At 39.4% G+C, this 20,457-nt stretch overlaps 1 protein-coding gene across 5 annotated transcripts in view; it reads left to right on the forward strand.

Moving 5' to 3' along the window:
* The window catches only part of usp22 (ubiquitin specific peptidase 22), a 218,655-nt gene that overhangs the window by 174,361 nt on the left and 23,837 nt on the right, over nt 1-20,457 (forward strand). For all 5 annotated transcript variants that reach the window (XM_073061028.1, XM_073061027.1, XM_073061030.1 and 2 more), the window contains 2 exons: nt 8,739-8,908; nt 12,825-12,972. In XM_073061028.1, the coding sequence (XP_072917129.1) occupies nt 8,739-8,908; nt 12,825-12,972 (318 nt within the window). The remainder of the gene's footprint in view (nt 1-8,738; nt 8,909-12,824; nt 12,973-20,457) is intronic.

The following is a 20,457-nucleotide window of genomic DNA, read 5'->3' on the forward strand; positions in this document are numbered from 1 at the left end:
AGATCCGTCAGCAGAATGGAGATCTGACAGTTAACCATGATGAGATAAATAAATCATTTCAAGATTTTTATACCTCCCTGTATCATTCCAAATTCCCTCATTATCATAATACCATGCGTGATTTTCTTGGGAAATTGAGTTTTCCAAAATTATCATCAGATGATCTTCCAATATTAGAAACTCCTATTACGGATACAGAAATTAAAGGGGTTATTTCCTCTATGAATTCTGGGAAAGCACCAGGTCCAGATGGGTATACAGTAGAATTTTTTAAATGTTTTTCCGCTACTCTTTCTCCTTGGTTATGCAGGGTTTTTGAAGAAGCAATTAGATTGGGCAATTTGCCACAATCTTTTTATAGAGCTTCCATTTCTTTAATATTGAAGAAAGATAAAGACCCTACTGACTGTGCATCCAATATCTTTATTGAATGTAGATTCCAAGATCTTTTCCAAGTTACTGGCATCCAGGCTGGAGAAGGTATTACCCCAGATTATTTCGGAAGATCAAACCGGTTTTATTAAAAATCACTATTCTTTTTTCAATGTTAGGAGATTATTGAATATTGTTTATACTCCTTCACATAGCACTTCAGAATGTGTCATTTCATTAGAAGCTGAGAAAGCATTTGATAGAGTTGAATGGCCATACTTATTTAATGTGCTTGAGAAGTTTAATTTTAGTCCGACATTCATTTCTTGGATTAAACTGATATATCATACTCCAGTCGCCTCGGTGCTTACTAACAATCAAAGATCTCCCTTTTTTCGTTTATTTCGGGGTACTAGACAAGGCTGTCCTCTTAGTCCATTATTATTTGATATTGCTTTAGAACCCTTGGCAATTGCTATCAGAGAATCACAGAACATTTTTGGCATTAATTGTGGGACAAATATGCATAATCATTATATGCAGATGATTTATTATTATTTATTTCTGATCCTGAGAAATCCATTCCTGCAGTTTTATCATTGTTGGCTCAATTTAGTGATTTTTCCGGGTATAAATTAAATCTTAATAAGAGTGAATTGTTTCCTTTAAATAGACAGGTTCCAATTTATGGAAATTTACCTTTTAAATTAGTTAATGACTCTTATTTATTTAGGGATTAAAATCACAAAAAACTATAAAGACTTATTTAAGGTTAATTTTTTACCCTTAATCGATCAGATTAAATGTTTGTTTACTAAGTGGTCACCACTATCTTTATCTCTGATAGGTCGGATTAATGCTATTAAGATGGTTATTTTACCCAAGTTTTTATATATAGTTCAAGCGATACCTATTTTTATTCTGAAATCTTTTTTTGCTAATGTTGATTCAAAAATTTCCTCATATATATGGCAGAATAAAAATCCTAGGTTAGGTAAAATTTATTTACAGAAGGCAAGGAAAGAAGGTGGATTGGCATTGCCTAATTTTAGATTTTATTATTGGGCAGTTAATATCCGATATTTGATATGTTGGTTAAAGGATTGGGATATATCTTTTAGCCCTCATTGGGTGAACCTGGAAATTAAATCTGTACAAGGATTTGCATTGGGTTCTATTTTAGGGACTTCTCTTCCCTTTGCTCTTTCTAAATTGCCGAAACGAATTGACAACCCGATAGTTAAACATACTTTACGTATATGGTTTCAATTTCGGAATTTTTTTGGGTTGACTCAGTTTGTTTTAAATATTCCTATTGTATCCAATTGCTTTTTTTATCCTTCTATTATAGGCCAAGCTTATTCAGCTTGGAAGACTAAAGGATTACTACGATTTTCCGATTTCTTTTTGGATAATTGTTTTATGTCTTTTGAGCAATTATCTAATAAATATAATTTGCCTAGATTTCATTTTTTTAGATATTTACAGATTAGGAATTTCTTAAATACTGTGCTTCCTACTTTTCCAAATTTTGTGTCTTCAGGCATTTTGGAGAATTTGTTTGAACTAAATCCTTTTCAGAAAGGGCTAATATCAAAACTTTACAATATAATTATGAAGATACATTCAGAGCCCTTTTATAAGACTAAAAATGATTGGGAAAGAGAACTTAACCTTACTATCCCTATTGAGAATTGGGATAAAATTCTTCAATTAGTTAATACATCATCTATATGTGCTAAACATTCATTAATACAGTTTAAAGTTGTGCACAGGGCTCATATGTCCAAGGATAAATTGGCTCATTTTTATTCCTATATAAATCCTATTTGTGACAGATGTCATTCTGAGATAGCGTCTTTAACTCATATGTTCTGGTTGTGTCCGCTTTTGAAAAAATATTGGAAAGATATTTTTGATATTATTTCTGCGGTATTGAACATTGATTTACAACCACATCCTATTACTGCAATTTTTGGCTTACCAATGATGGACTCAATCCATTTATCCTCTTCCGCTTGTCGAATGATTGCATTTCTTACATTAATGGCTAGAAGATCTATTTTGTTGAATTGGAAAGAAATTAATCCTACCGTATTTCATTGGCTTTCTCAAACTATGTTATGTCTAAATTTAGAAAAAGTTAGAAGTGTTGTATTTGATACTTGTATTAAATTTGAAAAGATATAGAGACCATTTATTCAATATTTTCATATGATGTAATATGACCCTGTTCCAAGCCTATTTGTTTTTCCAGTTTCAATTTTATATATGTTGAGAGGATCGGAGTTGACGACACTGATGATTTTGTATTTTTGTGAGATATTATAAACAGCCCTTTTTTTCCCATTTTTTCTTTTTCTTTTTCTTTTTTTAATATATACTATGATATACCTAGGTTTGCCTTATTTATTTGTATATTGTATCGTCTATGATTTGGGAATACTCATTTATACTGTAATCATTGCTTATGTATTCTTTCATGTTCAGTCGAAATGTGTATGTTTGTAATCCCATTACCTGTGTATCAATTTTATTTTGTTGATATTAATAACAATAATAAAAAGATTGAAAAAGAAAGATTAGACATAATTAGACATGACCTACCTATCCCTAATCAGTCCATATCTATCCAAATACTCGTATCTGGTCCCTTAGAATATCTTCCAATAGCTTTCCCACTATTGATGTCAGGCTCACTATAACCTCCTAGTTTATTTTTGGAGCTCATCTTAAACAATGGAACAACAATCCTCGGGTACCTCACCTGTAGCTAAGGATGATTTGAATATCTCTGCTTGGTCCCCTGCAATTTCTGCACTTGTCTCACACAGGATTCAAGGGAACATCTTGTTGGGCCCTGGGGTTTATCTACCCTGATTTGCCACAAGACAGCAAACGTCACCTCTTTCTCTGCAATCTGTGTGTGGTTCTTGACCTCACTGCTGCTTTGCCTCATTTCTATAGACTCTGTCCATCTTCTGAGTAAATACAGATTCAAGAAATCCATTTAAAACCACCCCCATCTCCTTTGACCCCATGCATAGATTACCATTCTGATCTTCCAGAGGACCAGTTTTATCCCTATATATTTGTAGAATCTCTTGGGATGCTTCTTCACCTTGTCTGCTAAGGCAACCTCATAGCGCCTTTTACTCCTAATTCTTTTCTTAAGTATTTTCTTGCATTTCATATATTCCGTAAGTACTTCATTTGTTCCTACCTGCCCATTCCTGCTATGACCCTCCTGATTTCTTTCTTAAGTGTTCTCTTGCATTTCTTGTACTCCATAAGTACCTCATTTGTTCCTACCTGCCTATACCTGCTGTGCACCTTTTTTTTCTTAACCAGGGCCTCAATATCTCTTGAAAACCAAGGTTCCCTACACCTGTTGTCTTTGCCTTTTATTTTGAAAGGCACATACAAGCTTTGTACTCTCAAAATGTCACTTTTGAAGGCCTCCCACTTATCACGTACACCTTTGTCAGAAAACAGCATGTCCCATTCCTCGTTTGCCAGGTCCTTTCTGATAACCATTAAAATTGGTCTTTCTCCAATTTAAAATCTCAAGCTATAGACCAGATCTATCTTTTTTCATATTTACTTTGAAACTAATGGCATTATGATCACTAGATGCAAATGCTTCCCTACACAAACTTCTTTCAACTACCCTTCTCATTCCCTAATAGCAGATCAAGTATCACACACTCTCTCGTTGGGACTTCTACGTACTGATTAGGGAAACTTTCTTGAACGCATCTACTCATTTTACAGTATGGGGGTCCCAGTCAAATATGGAAAGTTAATATCACTTTCTACAATAACTTTGTTTCTTGCAACAGCCTGTGATCTCTGTACAAATTTATTCCTATAATTCCTGCAGACTGTTGAGTCGTCATGAATATAGCCCCATTAATGTGATCATACCTTTCCTATTCCTCCGTTCCATCTATAAAGCCTCATTAGACAAGTTCTCCAGTCTGTCCTGACTGAGCACTGCAGAGATATTTTCACTGACTAGCATCTCCACCACACACTCTCTAATCTCCCCCCACCCCACTCTGTCACATCTAAAACAATGGAACCCCAGAATATTGAGCTGTCAATCTTGCTCCTGCAACCAAGTCCACTAATGGCTACAATATTATAATTTCGGGTGTTATTCCATGCCTTGAGTTCATCTGCCTTATTTATGATACTTCTTGTATTGAAATATACACAGCTCAGAACATTATTTGCATCAACCTTTTGATTCCTGACTTTGTCTGCGATCTTACCAACATCTGTCTCCACAAGCTCCCCACTATCTGTTCTGCCACTCTGGTTCTTCTCTTCCCCCCCCCTCCTCATACCCCACCCCGCCGTCTTACCGTGCAACACAAGCAAACCTTCCCTCTAGAATATTAGACCCCCTCAGGTGTAAACCATCTTTTCTTTACTGGTTGCACCTTCCCTGGAAGAGAGCCCAATAATCCAAAAAATCTGACACCCTCTCTTCTATACCAACTCTTCTACCCACATGTTAATAGCACATATTAATAGTCCTCATAAGTAGAAATCCTGAGATCATCTTTGGAGGTACTGTCCTTGAACTTGGCACCTAACTCCCTGAACTCACTGCAGAAACTCTTCATTCTGCCTGCTCAGGTCATTGGTACCTACATAGACAATGCTTACCCTCCTGCTGAAGACTCTATTTAGATGTCCTGGACCCTGGCACCTAGCAGGCAACATACCATCCAGGAATCTCGTTCTCATCCACAACACCTCTTTCCTGTTCCCCTATCACCACCCTGTCACTTCTTCCCTCTTCTTCTCCCCACCCCTATCCCCCCCCCCATCACAGAGCCATGCTCAGTGCCAGAGACACAACTGTGACTCATCTTTCCCTGTTTCCCTCCCCCCCCCCCCCCAATAGTATCCAAATCTGTTGCTGGGGAAGATGGCCCCAGTCCTTTGAAACCATTCCACAATCTCTTCAGTTACCTCTTTCAGAATCCAGGAATGTAGTCCATCTGGCATCTGGTCCAGGTAACCAATCTATTTTCAAACCTTTCAGCTTCTCAAGTACCTTGTCCTTAGTAAAAGCAACTAGACCCACTTTGCCCTCTGACACTCTTCAATTTCTGGCATACAGTTAATGTTTTCCAGTGAAGACTGACACAAAATGCTTAAGTTTATCTACCATTTCTTTCTTCCCCATTTCTACCTGTCCAGCATCATTTTGCAGTGGTCCAATAATCCACTCTCACCTCTCTTTTATTCTTTATATATCTGGGGGGGGGGAGCTTTCGGTATCCTCTTTTAAACTATTGGATAGCTTCCTTTCATATTTCATTTTTTTTCTCTTTATTGTTTTTTATTGCCTTTCTGTTACTTTTTTTTAAAAGCTTCCCAATCCTCTAACGTCTCACAAATTTTTGTTCTATTATGCTCTTTCTTCTGCTTTTTTGCTGTCTTTGACTCCTCTTGTTAGCCATGGTTACCTCATGCTCCCTTTAGAATACTTCATCATTGGGATGTTGCTTTCCTGTGCTTCCAAATTGCCTCCAAAAACTCCAGCCATTGCTGTTCTGCTGTCATCCCTGATAGTGTCATCTTCCAATCATTTTTGACCAGCTCCTCTCTCATGCCTCTGCAATTCCTTTTACTCCACTGTAATAGTGATACATTTGAATTTATCTTCTTCCTCTCAAACTGCAGGGTAAATTCTATCATATTATGATTACTGACTCCTCAGGGTTCCTTTACCTTCGGCTCCCTACTGAAATCTGGTTCATTACACAGCACCAAAGCCAGAATAGCTGATCCCCTAGTGGATTCAATCACAAGGTGATCTTAAAAACCCATATTGTTGGCATTCTACAAATTTCCTCTCTTGGGATCCGGCACCAACCTGATTTTCCCAATCTGTGTGCATATTGACTATCATAACATTGCCTTTTCTATCTTCCGGTGTAATTTATATCCCACATCCTGGCTACTCTTCAGAGGCCTGTGTAGAACTCCCAACAGGATCTTTTTTATCCTTGTAGTTTTTTCCATAAACTCTACCCACAAAGATTCTACATCTTTTGATCCTGGCACCTCTTTCTAAGGATTTGATTATTTCTTTTATCAACACAGCCACTCCATTCCCCTCTCACTACCTGACTGTACTTTTGGAATAATGTGTATTCTTGGATCTTTTTTCATGGTGGCAATGTCATACCATCCAATTTTTTAACTGCACTACAAGATCATCTACCTTATTCTGTATACTGTGTGCATTCCAATATAACACCTTCAGTCCTGATTACATCACCCTTTTCAATTTTGCTCCCATATTATACTTCAACTCATCCCTCTGGCTGCAATTTTGCTCTATCATCTGGCTGTCCTTCATAATTTCACTATACAACGCATTGACTTGTATACCAACTGCTTTTGCCTCAACCCTATCACTCCTGTTCCCATCTCTCTGCCAGATTAGTTTAATTAGTAAATTTGCAGATGATACCAACATTTGTATGGACAATGAAGAATGTTGTCTAATAGTACAATGGAACAGTGATCAACTGTGAAAGCAGGCAAAAGAAGGGAAGATTAAATTTTACAGCCATAAATATGAAGTGATGCATTTTGGAACGTTAAGCTAGGGCAGGACATAGTGAATGACAGAACCATGATGTGTATTAGAACATAGAATAGTACAGCACATTACAGGCCCTTCGGCCCACAGTGTTGTGCCGACCCTCAAACCCTGCCTCCCATATAACCCCCCACCTTAAATTCCTCCATTTACCTGTCTAGTAGTCTCTTAAACTTCACTAGTGTATCTGCCTCCACCACTGACTCAAGCAGTGCATTCCACGCACCAACCACTCTCTGAGTAAAAAAACCTTCCTTTAATATCCCCCTTGAACTTCCCTCCCCTTACCTTAAAGCCATGTCCTCTTGTACTGAGCAGTGGTGCCCTGGGGAAGAGGCGCTGGCTGTCCACTCTGTCTATTCCTCTTAATATCTTGTACACCTCTATCATGTCTCCTCTCATCCTCCTCCTCTCCAAAGAGTAAAGCCCTAGCTCCCTTAATCTCTGATCATAATCCATACTCTCTAAACCAGGCAGCATCCTGGTAAATCTCCTCTGTATCCTTTCCAATGCTTCCACATCCTTCCTAAACTGAATTGCTGAATGAGAAAAGCTTACAATACAAAACAAGTGGCAACTCCAGTAGATGGGCTAGTAAAGTAAATATCTGGCAACCAAAGTACTAATGTACTGTTGGAAAAATTGTTAGTGAGATTGCACTTGGTGATTTACTATAGGAAGGATGTAACTAAACTAGAGAGTGTGCAAGAAAGATTAATAAGGATGTTACTAGTACTGGAAGCCTTGAGCTATAAGGAGAGATTGGATAGACTGAGACTGTTCTCTTTAGAGTGAAGGAGGGTAAGGGGTAACCATATAGAGGTTGATAAAATCACAAAGGGTGTAGATAAGGTGGACTGTCATTGTCTTTTTCCTTGGGTAGGGAGTCTAAAACTTGAGGCATAAAATTAATTTGTAAGGGAAAAGATTTAAGATTTACCTACGGAGAATGGATATGGAATGAATTACCAGAGGAAGTGGCAGAGCTAGGTACAAATGCAATGTTTAAAAGACATTTGAACAGGTTCATGGACAGGAAATGTCTAGATGAATATGGGCCAAATGTGGGTAAATGGGATTAGCACAATGGGTGCCTTGATGGACAAATTAAGCCAAAGGGTCTGTGTTACTCTTGATTCTGGGATTGCGTTACAGCACTTGCCAGAGAAGGTCTTCCCATTTGAGACTAAGTTAGAGCCTGATCCACGTATAACTGTTTCTCTGAACTCATTGAGCGTAGAGAAGTATGGAAGTGGAAGAAAATGGAAGACTGAGTAAATGATTGAAGATCATCCTGTCTGAAGTGTACTGATGAGCCATGGCCCTTTGGAATCCAATTTGTGCTGGTTTTACTTTCTATTATGCATAAATGTTCTGGAACTGAAGGAATAGCCTTGATGAAACGAAACTGTTTTGAGTTGGTAGCAGATATTTCCCAAAATATTGATGTTTTAAAACTTTTCTGCAGGAGTGAAAAATTGTGCTACTTTCTGTAATATTTTGTGTTATGATTAAAATTAGAAAATGCATTTTCATAGGTAATACATTTCTTTGGTGTTACATGGCCGTGCACTTTTGTCATCTGTAGAATGTACAAAAGAAATATGAATTTCATTTATATAATTTGTATTTATTTTAACCCTTGTATATTATGTTAACTAATTTAAGTGTTTTTTTTTGTGTGGAGATCAAGAATGCTATCAGATCCAGCTGACTCCTATATTCTCTGTTTCAGGACTCCGAGGCCTCATAAACCTAGGGAACACCTGCTTCATGAATTGCATTGTCCAGGCACTTACCCACACTCCATTACTACGTGATTTCTTCCTTTCTGACCGACACAAATGTGAAATGCAGAGTCCCAATTGCTGTCTAGTCTGTGAGATGTCTCGGCTATTTCAGGAGGTGAGTGTTTATTAGCCAGACATCAGCTATTGAATTTAATGCAGAGTGTTATTAAACAAGAAGTTATTAGATAGCCTCATTAAGTGATGACTGCAGGAGTAATGTTGCTAAGTAACCCGTAGCAAGCAATTTGTCCTTTGACTGTCAAAGTCTCTTGGCTGTGTATAGAGCACATATGTTGCAATACTCCATTCTTGGCTAGGTGTTGTGGTTTCAAGCTAAAAAATGGTAAGCACCATCTGTGATAAAATAGCACATTTGAATGATACCCTATCCACTGCCTTATACATTGTAGCAGTGTCATGCCAATGGAATTGATGTACCTCACTTAACATAATATACTACAGATCCTCCTCAAACCATGGCCACCAAAACTTAGATTGTCAAAGTCAACCACAGTTGACAACAAAGTACAGTGAAACCCCGATTTAACGCAAATTCGGATATAACGCGATGAGTCATTGGATTCCATGTCCATCCATGTCAATCCATACTCCCCCCTCTCCAGCCTTGTATCCCTTTTACCAGTCAACTTCTTAGCTCTTGACTTCATCCCTTCCACTCCTGTCTTCTCCTATCATTTTGGATCTCTCCCTCTCCCTCCCAATTTCAAATCTCTTACTATCTCTTTTTTCCATTAGTCCTGACGAAGGATCTACACCATATGCTTCCTGGCCTGCTGCGTTCCACCAGCATTTTGTGTGAGTCATTGGACCTTTTTTTGCTCAAAATGAAACAAACTGTTAGAAAAAGAAAATCTTTTTCTGTGATAGTTAAGTTTTATGCACTTGACGTGATCAAGACTAAAAGTCGAAATCAAGTTGCACAAGACCTCGGGATACCGGAATCAACACTTTGGGGCTGGAAATGTCACGAAGAACAGTTACGCACGTTGCTTTGCAAAGTTGAAGAAGAAGCAGGACTAAAAGCCAAACGCCTGAAGACAACCAAAGATGTTAGCCTCGATGACTCCCTGTATGAGTGGTTTGTTCAAGCTCGCTCAGAAGACCTTCCAATTTCAGGTCCTATTCTCAAAGCTCAAGCTGAGAAGTTTGACAAGCAGATCAATGGAGAGTCCTCACAGTTCAAAACTAACAATGGATGGCTAGACCGGTTTAAATGCCATCACGGGATTTCTCAAGTGTTAATGTCAGGAGAAATTCGCTCAGCCGACAGTGCCGCCGCCAGCGAATACCCGGCTGAACTAAAAACTCTATTCTTAGTAGAAGGTGGCTACGTGGAAGAACAAGTGTACAACTGTGTTCAAAACAGGCCTCTGCTACAAGTTGATCGAGAAGATGATAATGAAGAGCCTCCACCCCCAAAAGTGTCTGAAGCCATTGAACACTTCGAGGCTCACCTCCATTGGCTGGAGACCCAGGAGGTGGACCACATAAAAACCTCCAACTCAGAAGCATTCCAGATTTTGCTCGCAGCCAACGACATGCTACGTTAAAGCAAGGAACACTTGATCACTTTTTTAAGAAATAAACTGTAAATAATGATTACTAATATTCTTGAACATTTTTATTTGTTGTTTTGTGTATTAAAAAGCTTTACTAAAAATTAATTTGTTTTAATTTCTACAGTAACAACAATTTATTCACAGAATTCTTTAATTCAGAGGTTCAACCTGTGACTGAACTCTCAGAAATCCATATTCTGTATGAACCAGGAAGACATTTCAAAAGTTTGAAAGATGAATAGCAAAGCTCCAAAAGAGAACCTACTGAGTAGGCCACAGTTATTGGTTGTATTCACAGTCATTCATTGTGTTGTATTCTGTTCACATCCAGCTCTCTCAAGAACATATAGACTTCCTGATGACTTTCCTGTAGAATATTTAGTTTTACAGAAAAGGATGAGTTAAAGAAAAAAATGTGCTGGATTTGAGAGATCAAACCTAATTTATAAAACCTGAATAACCACAAAACTGATGATTTTAATGAAGACTGTTCAGAAAGTATGATTTGACACCATCTTTATAAAGCAGGAGTTATCTATAGTTAATTCAGTGGCTTTTGCTACCAACAGACAGCCATGCAGCAGTGACTGTAAGCAAACTCAACTAAATCACAAATCAGTCATTTCAATCAGAAATATTATCAAACAAGAATTTTAGAATGGAGCAAGAAAATGATTTGTATAGTTTAATATGTATTAAAATTTAGTATGTGATGAGATTTAGAGGTTAATTGAGGCCAGTATTTATTGCTTGTCCCTTCTTATCCTAGTTCTAAGCATATACCTTAAGTATTACGGCACATGGTGTGGTGAAGGTACTTGCTGTACTATGCTGCAACTATCTTCATTACAACAGTTCAAGAGTGCTACAAGAAAGGGAGCTCCAGGATTAACAACATAGGATGATGAGCAGACACACAAGTCAGGATGATATGCAACCTGGAAACATGCAGACTATTGCAATCCTGTGCCATGCCTATCTTTGAAAATCAAAATGATCTCATTGACTCCACAGCTGGCTACATCTCTTCCTGGAAGGATTCCATTCCACTTGCAGCCTCCATACCTTACTGCAACTGTTTGAAAATACATTCTAAACTAATATCTTTCCCCTCTTAATTATGCCTTTCATTTTTACCATACTTGACAAGGCTCTCAACCACCAACCTTCTGAATTAACAGATCATCCTCAATAAAATATGCCTCTTTCATCTGTCCCAACCCTTGTCAACATAACCTTTAGTTCATTCTTTCATGTTCATAAACTACTCTCCTCTTCACTGCAATGACTTGTTACTTGTACTTCTATCTTATTCCTTTCTATCACCTACAAACCCTAATCTTCCAGGGAGTATTTCTCTAGCAGTTCTCCCAAAATCTTTTGGATCATATTTGGTGCTCACCATGTGTCTACACTGCATCAGAGAAACCAAGCACAAATTAACTCATTAGTTTTCAGAATACATTTTTTCCCCAGTCCACTAGGGTTACCCTGAGCTTCCAGGTTATTTCTCTACCCCACTCTCTCTCAGATTTTAATCTCTGGCATCTTGCAGAGTTCCCAAGCCCAGTGCAATCTTGGAGAATAGCACATCTTCCATCTGGACACTCCAATATTCAAAGGAGTGTCCAGATATTCAACTTTCAGATAACCACCTTTTCCAATTCTGATGCAAGACTGATGCATCAGAATTGCATCAATTCTGATGCACTTTTAATTTCTTGCTCCATGGATGCTGCCTGACTTATTGAGCATTTCCAGCATTTTCTTTTGTTTCCCATTTCCAGAATCTGTTAATGGTCTTCCTCTCAGTGATCCAGCATGTTTTTTCTCTCTATTAAATAGCCAAATTTGAAGGCATTTTCAGGGGAATAACCCAAATCTCCACTCCATCATACTTTTTTCCCATTTATTATTCCCTTTCTCTGCAACTTGCCTGTCCATACAGTGAAACCCCATTATAACGCGATCATTTGGGTCCATAAAATGTCATCACAAAAAAAGCGGGGTCGAGCTAAATCAGGGTTCAAGAAAATCAGCGTTCAAACTGACCCAACGTTGACCTAACAACCTAACGTCCTAAAACACCCCTATCTTCGCCCTATTTGACCGGTTTTTTGCACGTTTACCGTCTGGCAAGTAAATTACCTTTTTACAAACTCTGGAGACTGAATTGAGGTTGTAAAAATATATCCTGTCAATAAGTATTTCCTGAGCACATCTGCACAAGTGATGATAGATTAGTAACTTTGTCAAATTCCCCACATCTTTGATCAAATACTCCTTTTGCTCTGGTGTAGCTTTCATCATAAAGTAATTAAAAGTTGATTCAGCTGAACTTTTTAAAAATCTGTTGGATCATATTATTGCCAATTCAGGTAGTGTTTGATCAGGCAACTGCAGATGAAAAAGAGAAGTGGGTTTCTATGTTCTTGTTTTTCTTTTATACAGTTCTACTCTGGATATCGATCTCCACATATTCCATATAGGTTACTGCATTTGGTGTGGACGCATGCACGGCATTTAGCAGGGTACGAACAGCAGGATGCACATGAATTTCTGATTGCTGCACTAGATGTCCTACATAGGCACTGCAAAGGTACGTACATATTAAAAAGGGAAAAGCCAAATTTTCATTCATGGCAACATTTTTCCCACAGCAGCAAGTTCTCTCATCGACTGCAGAGGCCATTAGCAGCATCGTGCAGCACTATGAATTGGTACTAGGGCAAGCTGTGCTATTTAAAGTTGATGGTGTATAGCTTTATCAAACCAAAACCAACAATATGATATTCAGTTGTAAGTGTAGTCTGAATTTAGATTTAGATATATGACACATCTATCTTGGATATCTGCAAGAAAGTTATGAAGTGGCTAACTAAGAAGAGGTTGAATTTTTGATTTAATCCTGTGCTATTCAGTTTTAGCCTCATTATTACAGGGAAGCCAGAGAACTGTGCTGGCACTGCATTGCTGATGGTTCCATATTCCTATTTTGCCTGCTGTATGCTCCCTCTTCCTTGAAATAGGGTGGGAAACAACTATTTCTCTCAATTAAAATTGCTCTAATTTTTTCTTTGGAGATTTTTCTTTAATGTTTAATGTTGCTGTTGAGCCACTGCTCTGATTCGTTTCATAGTGAATGTATTAGCAGATCTCATGCAAAAAAAAAATTATATTTATCCAGTTATTTATCCAGTTCTCTGGACTGTGCTTATCACAAATCTCTAAATCTAAAGTGCAGCAATAACCCTATTCAGCCCATAAGCCTGTATGTGTCGATACCCTTATATTGAAATAGCATTAGCTGAGAAACAGCACAGAGGACAATTTTGGCTTTTTTAAAATGGGAAATGCACCAAATACCTTTTTTTTTCTAGCAAGGCAGGAGAAATGATATACAGGCTGCCACTAATGTTTCAGATATCTGGGTAATGGAAATTTGTCATTGCAGAATTCGTAAATCACCATCCAAAAATTTGAGATATGGAATAAAGTTTGGTTTTACAGAATCTGTGGAATAAAAAGTTAAACGCAGCACAGGAGCAGACTCTCTGGCCCATCGTGCTGTGCTGAGATAACTAATCAGTAATTAACCGCCAAACTAAACTAATCCATTCCATCTAGTTTAATTTCCTACATATTCAGTTGTCTAAGAGCCATTTGAATGCCTCTGTCCTATCAGCCTGCTTCACAAACCCTGGCAGCAGATTCCAGGCACCCACCAATCTGTTTATTTTTAAAAAAACAACAAACTTGTCCTGCATATCTCCTTTGAACTTAACCCCTCTCACCTTAAATGCATGCTTTCTGATATTAGACATTTCAACCCTTGGGAAAAGATACTGCCTGTCAGCACTATGGAGGTCTCTCATAATCTTATATAGCTTTTCTCAGTCTCTGCCACTCCAGAGAAAGCAATCCAAGTTTGTTCAACCTGTTGTCATAGCACACACCCTCTAATCCAGTCAATCTTTAGCATCCTCTCCAAAGCTTCCACATCCATTCTATAATGGAGCAACCAGAATTGAATGCAATACTCCAGTTGCAGCCTAACTAGAGTTTCATAAAGTTGCTACATAAATTCCCAACTGTTGAACTTAATTCTTGACTAATAAAGGCAAGCATGCCATATGCTTTCTTTACAATCCTATCAATCTGTATAGCCACTTTCAGGGAGCTATGCCCTTTGATCCCAAGATCCCTATGCACATCATCACAGCTAAAATAGTTTTGCCATTATCAGTATCCTGTCCCTTTATATTTGATCTGCCAAAGTGCAGCTTTTCACATTTGTCTGGGTTAAACTCCATCTGCCATTTATCCACCTGATCTATATCCTGCTGTGGCAGTCTTTAATACTATCCACAACACATCTGCAAAATTACCAACCTACCCATCTACATTTTTATCCAGGTCATTTTATATAATATCACAAGAGCAGAGGTTCAAGTATGGACCCCTGCAGAACAGCAGTAGTTGCAGACCACCCACTAGAATAAGTCCCAGCAACCACTATTCTTTCTTTAGACAAGGCATTTTTGAGTCCAAATGGCCACTTCAGCGTGGATCCTATACCTCTTAATCTTCTGAATGAGCCTTCCATGAGGGGCCTTGCCAAATGCCTTGCTGAAATTCATGCAGGTAACTTCCACAGCTCTACCTTCAACAATCACCTTCATCACCTCTCAAAAAACTCAAGACATAACCTTCCCTGCACAAAGCCATGTCCCTAATTAGGCCAGGTTTTCCAACAGCTCATAAATTCTATCTAAGAACCTTCTCCAGTAACCTCCTGACCACTGATATGAGATTTACTAGTTTCCAGGATTTTCCCTTTTTCACTTTTAAAATAATGAAACATTAGCTACTCCCCAATCCTGGGGCAGAGGGAGGACACAAAGATATTGGGCAAGGCCAAGGAATTTCATCTCTTGCGCCTCTCAATAACCTTGTATATATTCCATCAGGTCTTGGGGATTTATCCAGCTTAATGTTCAAGAGACTCAAAACTACCATCTTTATCTCCAAATGTACATTTTGCTCCACATTGATCTCTCTACCCTCCTCATCCTTCTCCTTGGTAAATACTGACGCAGAGTACTCATTTACGATCTCTTCCACATTGTCCACCTCTTTTATCTTTGAGTGGTCCTAAGTTATCTTGTTTTTGATGTAAAGAGTGCCTTGGATCCTATTTAATCCTATTTGCCAATCCTGGCTTCTTAATTTCTTATCTGGCTTTTATGCAATCCTCACTCTTTGGTTCTTTTCTTCCTACACTTAGTGGCCACTTTATTAGGTACAATTGTACACCTGCTTGTTAGTGTAAATATCTAATCAGCCAATCATGTGGCACCAACTCAAGGCATAAAAGCATGGAGACATGGTCAACAGGTTCAATTGTTGTCCAGACCAAACTTCAGAATGGGGAAAAATGTGATCTAAGTGACTTTGACCATGGAATGATTATTGGTGCCATAGCGGGTGATTTGAATATCTCAAATTGCTGATCGCTAGGGATTATCACACACAACAGTATCGTGTTTACAGAGAATGGTGCAAAAACAAAAAAAAAATCCATTGAGCAGCAGTTTGCTGGGCAAAAATGCCTTGTTAATGAGAAAGGTCAGAGGAGATTGTCCAGACTGGTTCAAGCTGACAGAACAGTGACAGTAACTCAAATAATCACATTACAATAATGGTGTGCATAAGAGCATTTCTGACACAGCATGTCGAATCTTGAAGTGGATGGGTTACAGCGTCAGAAAACCTCGGGCAGGAGGTACCGAATAAAGTGGTCTTCGAATGTATGCTTCATTTTTCTTAATCAAACTCATCACCACTCTTGACATCCAAGGTTCCTGTACCTTGCTATCCGTGACTGTCTTTAACCACCGTCCACATGGCAGATGTGGACTTGCCCAAAAAGTTGATCCCAATTAATTCTCCCTAATTCCTTCCTGATACATTTGTGATTTGCACTGCTTTAATTTAATACTCACCCACAAATTCCATACTTCTATAGCTATCTTAAAACTTGAGGGGTTATGTTCACTGTTCCTTAACTGTTTTCCTGTTGGTAGGTAGGTCACCTGGCCAGGCTCATTGCCCAACACTAGGTCCCATCTATCTTCTGCATATTTTTCACCTTGTCCGCAAATTATAGAAGCTGATATCTCTCAGGCCCTTCCTCTTGTTGGGCAATCAATGTATTATTTTATATTTTTAAAAACCCTCCTGGATGTTTGTAACGTATTTTACTCCATACAGCACCCTTTTTTCAGCTTGTTTTTCTTGATGATGAGGCTACACGTTATGAAAAATTACAGTGCAGACCATTTTCCAGAAGTGTAACCCGTGTGTGGTTCACCATTCCATTTTTCTGTGACTTGCTATCAACCTTGTTAGATTCTGTAGCTGCTGCAGCATTGGTGATAGAAATCTTTGCAAGTATACACATCTTGCATATACTAATTCTTTCCAGTTACTTTTGATAACTTCCTCTTCCTCTTGATTTACTGTCTTTATTTGAGAAGAATCAAAACCATGAGCTGGGTCTCCAAGACAGTGGCAGGATCATTCATATCTTTTGAATCCTCATGGACAGAAAGAGACCCTTGGCTAAGTGCATCCATATTGATCATCAGACATCCAACTACAATAATACTACACCCCTCCCCCCCCCCCCCCAAATTGCCCTGTCGCCCTAGTAACTTCCAGTAAACAATTAACTTATCATTTAGCATGTGGGAGAAAACTGGAGGGCCAAGAAGAAACCAATTTGGTCAAGGGCATACTCCTCACAGATTGTACTCAAGGCCATGATTGAACTTGGGTCTTTGAAGCTGTGAAACAGCAATAGTAAACACTGCTTTTAAAAAAAAACTGCTAGAGGAACTTGGTGCGTCAAGCAGGATCTGCAGAGAGTCCTCAACAGTTGATGTTTGAGATCCTTCATCTGAGAAAAGAAACTGTTTCTTTCCTTCCAAGGATGTTGCCTGACCTACTAAGTTCCTCCAACAGTTTGTTTTTTATAGACAATAGACAATAGGTGCAGAAGTAGACCATTCGGCCCTTTGAGCCTGCACCGCCATTCTGAGATCATGGCTGATCATCTACTATCAATACCCGGTTCCTGCCTTGTCCCCATATCCCTTGATTCCCCTATCCATAAGATACCTATCTAGCTCCTTCTTGAAAGCATCCAGAGAATTGGCCTCCACTGCCTTCCGAGGCAGTGCATTCCAGACCCCCACAACTCTCTGGGAGAAGAAGTTTTTCCTCAACTCTGTCCTAAATGACCTACCCCTTATTCTCAAACCATGCCCTCTGGTACTGGACTCTCTCAGCATCTGGAACATATTTCCTGCCTCTATCTTGTCCAACCCCTTAATAATCTTATATGTTTCAATCAGATCCCCTCTCAATCTCCTTAATTCCAGCGCGTACAAGCCCAGTCTCTCTAACCTCTCTGCATAAGATAGTCCGGACATCCCAGGAATTAACCTTGTGAATCTATGCTGCACTTCCTCTACAGCCAGGATGTCCTTCCTTAACCCTGGAGACCAAAACTGTACACAATACTCCAGGTGTGGTCTCACCAGGGTCCTGTACAAATGCAAGGGGATTTCCTTGCTCTTGTACTCAATTCCCTTTGTAATAAAGGCCAACATTCCATTAGCCTTCTTCACTGCCTGCTGCACTTGCTCATTCACCTTCAGTGACTGATGAACAAGGACTCCGAGATCTCTTTGTATTACTCCCTTACCCAACTCTACACCGTTCAGATAATAATCTGCCTTCCTGTTCTTACTCCCAAAGTGGATAACCTCACACTTATTCACATTAAATGCCATCTGCCAAGTATCTGCCCACTCACCCAGCCTATCCAAGTCACCCTGAATTCTCCTAACATCCTCATCACATGTCACACTGCCACTCAGCTTAGTATCATCAGCAAACTTGCTGATGTTATTCTCAATGCCTTCATCTAAATCGTTGATGTAAATCGTAAACAGCTGTGGTCCCAATACCGAGCCCTGTGGTCCCCCACTAGTCACCACCTGCCATTCCAAGAAACACCCATTCACCGCTACCCTTTGCTTTCTATCTGCCAACCAGTTTTCTATCCATGTCAATATCTTCCCCCCAGTGCCATGAGCTCTGATTTTACCCACCAATCTCCTATGTGGGACCTTATCAAATGCCTTCTGAAAATCAAGGTACACTACATCCACTGGATCTCCCATGTCTAACTTCCTGGTTACATCCTTGAAAAACTCCAATAGATTAGTCAAGCATGATTTGCCCTTGGTAAATCCATGCTGGCTCGGCCCAATCCTATCACTGCTATCTAGATATGCCACTATTTCATCTTTAATAATGGACTCTAGCATCTTCCCCACTACTGATGTTGGGCTGACAGGACGATAGTTCTCTGTTTTCTCTCTCCCTCCTTTCTTAAAAAGTGGGATAACATTAGCCATTCTCCAATCCTCAGGAACTGATCCTGAATCTAAGGAACATTGGAAAGTGCTTACCAATGCATCCACAATTTCCAGAGCCACCTCCTTTAGTACCCTAGGATGCAGACCATCTGGACCTGGGGATTTGTCAGCTTTCAGTCCCATCAGTCTACTCATCACCGTTTCCTTCCTAATGTCAATCTGTTTCATTTCCTCTGTTACCCTATGTCCTTGGCCCATCCATACATCTGGGAGATTGCTTGTGTCTTCCCTAGTGAAGACAGATCTAAAGTACTTATTAAATTCTTCTGCCATTTCTGTTTCCCATAACAATTTCACCCAATTCATTCTTCAAGGGCCCAACATTGTTCTTAACTATCTTCTTTCTCTTCACATACCAAAAAAAAGCTTTTGCTATCTTCCTTTATATTCCTAGCTAGCTTGCGTTCATACCTCATTTTTTCTCCCCGTATTGCCTTTTTAGTTAAGTTCTGTTGTTCCTTAAAAATTTCCCAATCATCTGTCCTCCCACTCACCTTAGCTCTGTCATACTTCCTTTTTTTTTAGTGCTATGCAATCTCTGACTTCCTTTGTCAACCACTGTGGCCCCTTCCCCCCTTTGAATCCTTCCTTCTCCGGGGGATGAACTGATTTTGCACCTTGTGCATTATTTCCAAGAATACCTGCCATTGCTGTTCCACTGTCTTTTCTGCTAGGATATCTGTCCAGTTAACTTTGGCCAGCTCCTCCCTCATGGCTCCATAGTCTCCTTTGTTCAACTGCAACACTGACACCTCCGATCTGCCCTTATCCTTCTCAAATTGCAGATAAAAACTTATCATATTATGGTCACTACCTCCTAATGGCTCCTTTACTTCAAGATCGCTTATCAAATCCTGTTCATTACACAACACTAAATCTAGAATAGCCTTGTCCCTGGTCGGCTCTCATACAAGCTGTTCCAAGAATGCATCCCGTAGGCACTCTATAAACTCCCTATCCTGGGGTCCAGCACCAACCTGATTCTCCCAGTTCACCTGCATGTTGAAATCCCCCATAACTACTGCAACATTACCTTTGCCACATGCCAATGTTAACTCCCTATTCAACTTGCACCCAATATCCATGCTACTGTTTGGTGGCCTGTAGACAACACCCATTAGGGTCTTTTTTCTTTTTGCCCTTAATGTTCCTCAGTTCTATCCACACAGACTCTACTTCTCCTGATCCTATGTCCCCCCCTTGCAAAGGACTGAATCTCATTCCTCACCAACAGGGCCACCCCACCCCCTCTGCCCACATTTCTGTCCCTACAATAGCACGTATACCCTTGTGCATTCATTTCCCAGGTCTGATCTCCCTGCAGCCATGTCTCCGTTATCCCAACAACATCATAGTTACCCATTCGCACCTGAGCTTCAAGCTCATCCGCCTTATTTCTGACACTTCGTGCATTCAGATATAGAATTTTTAGCCCATTTCTCCTCTCTCTGTTTAAATCGCTGCCTATTGTGCTTAACCCAGCTCCCCGAACTCCCATCGGGCTATACGCCCCTTGAATTTTGTTGTCCTTCATAAATTTACTTATTCTTTCTGCACATTTAACTCCATGTTCC

Source organism: Hemitrygon akajei, chromosome 11 (genome assembly GCF_048418815.1).
Source record: "Hemitrygon akajei chromosome 11, sHemAka1.3, whole genome shotgun sequence".
Lineage (NCBI taxonomy): Eukaryota > Metazoa > Chordata > Chondrichthyes > Myliobatiformes > Dasyatidae > Hemitrygon > Hemitrygon akajei.